This window comes from Capsicum annuum, chromosome 12 (genome assembly GCF_002878395.1).
Source record: "Capsicum annuum cultivar UCD-10X-F1 chromosome 12, UCD10Xv1.1, whole genome shotgun sequence".
Classification (NCBI taxonomy): domain Eukaryota; kingdom Viridiplantae; phylum Streptophyta; class Magnoliopsida; order Solanales; family Solanaceae; genus Capsicum; species Capsicum annuum.
Window position 1 is genome coordinate 209,681,508 of NC_061122.1, and position 4,379 is coordinate 209,685,886.

General features: G+C 32.5%; 1 protein-coding gene across 1 annotated transcript; it reads right to left on the reverse strand.

The window, feature by feature from the left end:
* Positions 1-968: 968 nt before the first annotated feature.
* On the reverse strand, positions 969-3,577 carry LOC107851857. Its single transcript, XM_016696958.2, has 3 exons — positions 3,338-3,577; positions 1,450-1,489; positions 969-1,330 (listed from the first exon to the last, which is right to left on the reverse strand). Exons 1-3 carry the CDS (start codon positions 3,494-3,496, stop codon positions 1,212-1,214), a joined length of 318 nt encoding a protein of 105 aa, XP_016552444.1. The 5' UTR covers positions 3,497-3,577; the 3' UTR covers positions 969-1,211.
* Positions 3,578-4,379: the final 802 nt, after the last annotated feature.

Sequence of the window (4,379 nt, forward strand, 5' to 3'; positions counted from 1 at the left end):
AAAGTCTAATTTAATCGTTGGTAAAAGTTATCTTTGACAATAAAATCTTTTGTCATCAATTACAAGAAAACGCTTAATTATTTGATATTATTTTTTAAATTAGAATTGAATAAATCAAAAATAAAATTATAAAACATGTCAAATTGATAAAATTCACCCATAATCATACAATTAAAAAAACTAAAATTATACTAAGGTAATATCTCCACACAGGGCAAAGAAAAGTAAAACAAGTCCAACATAAAGAAAATCTAACTTAAATATAGTACTAAATAATACTCCTTTCCTAATCTAAGACAGATATGTAGAGGTTTCTTCTAAAGTACCAATAACGTGTTGAGCTTGCAATTAGTCTTCATTAAACTCACTTTTACACCTATAGAAAAGAGAAGAAAATTAAGATTGATGATGATACTACACTGAGACAACAAACCTTGGATCAATACTACACAAAGACACAAACCATTGCAGCAAAAGCACGAAAACGAAGAAAATGAAATAAGATCAAGGCACAACATCTCAACTTGCACTATCAAGAGATGGGATGAGCTACCCCTGAAATAAAAGACCCACAGGTAAATAGACAGGGACCGACAAGTCGATTCTAGGATAGAAAATAATTACTTACAAGATATACCAAAGGTAACATACTTTTTTCAGAAATCAAAACAATCAACTATTAACGCTGAGGACTACATTGGCTTCATAAGACTTGTAACTAAGCCAATAAATAGCTTAATCTTTTTTTAACTAGTAGAAACAGCCCAATATTTAATATTGTGTTAATAGATCTTTTGAACATTGTTAACTAAGCCACTGATTTAAATTTTAGAGAAACTTTCATTAATATAGAAGTTGTAAACGAGCAGAATCAAAGTGCATTCAAATGCAGTTAATGAGCTCCCAGCCTCCCCCATCTAAGTGACAGCAGTCATCCACTTTTATCATACAACAGTATCCTGTCCGTATATGAAACGCTTAACTATTTCCCTCAAATCAGTTGTTTCCAGATGAACACATGGAAATGTGTTGTTCACAAGCTGCACTATAGCTTAACTAAACAAAAAAAAAATCACAGTACAAAGAAAAATGTAGAGCGAAGATAATATAATGAGGAAAAGCATGAAGAGAAAAAAGTGCAATTTTCCCTTCATTAAGTAATCCACATACACCACTTTATTCAACATCCACCAAGCCCTGGAATGTTTTACTCAATGTGCATCCAAACATAGAAAGTTTCTGTACCCCGATAGATATGCCAAAATTTCCACTCTATGCCATGAAGATCTTTGGCTACCAGCTCTTGTGAAGGCCTCTGTTTTCTGTAATCCTACAGTAATAACAATGTGCTCCCTTAAGTCCATTATCCAAATGGAATAAACCGATACAACTACTTCTAAACACTCTCGTCGACTATTTACAATTGAGAAAGCTTAATGAAAGCTTTACCAAGGGAGGAAAACAAACTTTCCACAACTGATATTCTTATCTGCAAGAGAAAACAAACTCGATCATTCTTCTTCTGTCAAAGGGATTTTATCCAATCACCACCCAACGAAAAAATTATGAAAAGGGAAGAAAAGATACATAATAAAGAAGCAATGCAAGTACAACAACAACAACAACAAACCCAGTGTATTCCCACTTTGTGGGGTCTGGGGGGGGGTAAGATGTACGCAGTCCATACCTCTACCTCTGATGAAGTAGAAAGGCTGTTTCCGAAAGACCCCCGGCTCAAGTAAAGAAGCAATGCAAGTAATGACAAAAAAAGTAAATGGCGGAGACCTACGTTCCATAGTGAAGGGATCACACAGAATACAAGTGACAGTATAAGTGAAGTATTTTACTCCCATTAAAACGATAGAACACATTATCACGCAAAATGACCTGTAGTTCCAGCAATACTGAAAGTGGTATCTTTACCTCCTTTAACAGGATAAGGTGGTATATCAAGTCCACTGACCTTAACAGCACCATTGAACTTCTTATTTGCGTTATCAAACCCAAAAAAAGTCTAGCTGTTAGAATCAAGATTATCACTAGTATAGTTTGCACCTATGTTTTACTGTGGATAAACTAGATTAGCATTTTATAAAATTTCTTCCATCAAACAAGAAAATTATGAGCAATGTAAGATAAGGTAGAGACTACGTACCTTGGGTAACAGAAAGATATTGGAGGGATTAAAAAATGAACAGTCAATACAAGGGTAATTGTTGTGATTATATATGCCATGCAGTCAATTGTTTAAGACTCCCTCTATTTTAATTTATGTGGCTTGATTTGGAGTATGGGAGATCAAATTGATATTTTGTGTAAATACGATAACTACAACAAAAAGCCCAATATAGTCACACAGTGGAGTCTAGAGAGGATAAAGTGTACACAGACCTTACCCTTACATTCAAATAATTAATACTCCCTCCATTTTAATTGGTTTGTTTTACTTTCCTTTAGACTTTACCAATTAATATTTGGCTTTTGACTACAATTATATCTGGACCTGCAAGACCTCTTATTCATGTACTGATCATTGATGTATGCAGTATATCTGTATATGGCTCTTATATTCACAGTTATCAATCGCAAGTATTCGCTAATTGAAGTGCTAAGGATGTATGTTCTCATTGAGCATCAACTTCCTCTATACTAGCCTCATTATTGTGATATTGTGAAATTGAGGAGAAAACCACTTCCTTTGGATAAAAATGAAAAGGAAAATAATTGGACAAGAGTTATCAAGTATATAAACTGGATTTCAGCTCTACTGAAAGCATGTCACTGATTCCTTCCAAATCAGCTAGAGAAGACATAATGGTGCAACCTTCCAAGTTTTTTGTTTTTCTTCTGATAACATGTAAATTCTAACTAGCGAGATGATTACTTGTGCTTGGTTCCATTGAAGACCAAAGAGCATCAAATAAACTACCACGGATATGCAGCAGCCATATAATCAAGAAACCAAATACTTCCTCTCCCAAAGGTTTACCCATAAAAACACATACATCGACTTCAATTAGAAGAACAATTTTGCAACTCACTCAACATAGAATAAACGAGTAAAAACATTTTAGACAGATTTTGCAACCATTTTGAATACTCATTTTTGCCTTACCCCTTTTAACCCTAACATATTTCAGATTTCGACAAAATCACTGAAACGGGTAGAGTGATCGAGATTGGAATGAACCTAAACGATTACGGGATTAAGCTGGATTTTAAACTATATAACAGAATGTAATCCATCTGCATCATATATGCCCAATTTCATTCCTAAAATAACTGCACATAATTAATTGGTAAACAAAGCTATAATAACAAAATTAACACAGTAAACCTGGAAACCGCAGGGACCTCGATAAGGAACAACAAAATTTTCAAAAAAAATAGGAAAAATATCATCAGTAGGAGGCTTCTCAACGACCGTTAGGCTCTTCAAAGATGCCTCATCCGGTAGAAAAATGAAAGAGAGGATTAATTTTGGGGGAAAAATCATCCGCGACAAAAATGAAAGAGAGGGTTAATTTGTGGGGAAAATAAGAGAGGGTTAGTGCTAAAGCTGTTTAGAGAGAGGGAAAAATGTTTTTGCGAATTAAAAAAAAAAAAAGGGGGAAAATATTTGCCCCAATTTAAAAAAAAAAAAAAAGGAAAATGTTTTTTTTTGGTATAATCGCTATTTTTTCGATTGATAGCGTGAGTTTAAACCCCCGCAATTGATAGCAAAGGTTTAAAACCTCCGCAAAATTATAAATTTTAGCGCAAATTTGTAAAATTGAATTAATAGAAAGTTTAACATCTCTGATTAAGCTAGCTCGATAAGTGTATTGTTTCAAGAAAAGAATAATAAAGTTCGTCTCAAATAGCAATTATTCAAATATACTTGAAACTCAAATAACAATTATTCAAATATATTTGAAACTTTTATTCAATTTATTTTCAAATATTGAGAATAATAAATAAAAGAGCTGAGTTATTAATGTAAAATATATTCAAATATATTTGAAACTTATATGTACGAGTTTAGGTGTACGCGCCTTGCGCGTGTACCTCACTTTAATGAGTTCAAATATTACACTAAATAGGATATTTATTTAAATAATAAAGATGAATATAATAATTAAATGTAATATCTTTTGAGTATGTAAAGATGGAGAATTTATTTATTAAACCAAATCTTTACCATATGTGTGTGTGTGTGTGTGTATGTGTGTGTGAAATTGAATCAAATTGAATGTTGAGCACCTATTGTTACACCAAAATATGTTGTTTCGATAAAGTAAGTTTGAATTAGATAACAATTCTCAAAGCACTTGATCAAGATAAGATTTGAGCTAGAATTAGTGAAGTTAATTTTGTTTAAATTTGATATAATTAATTAA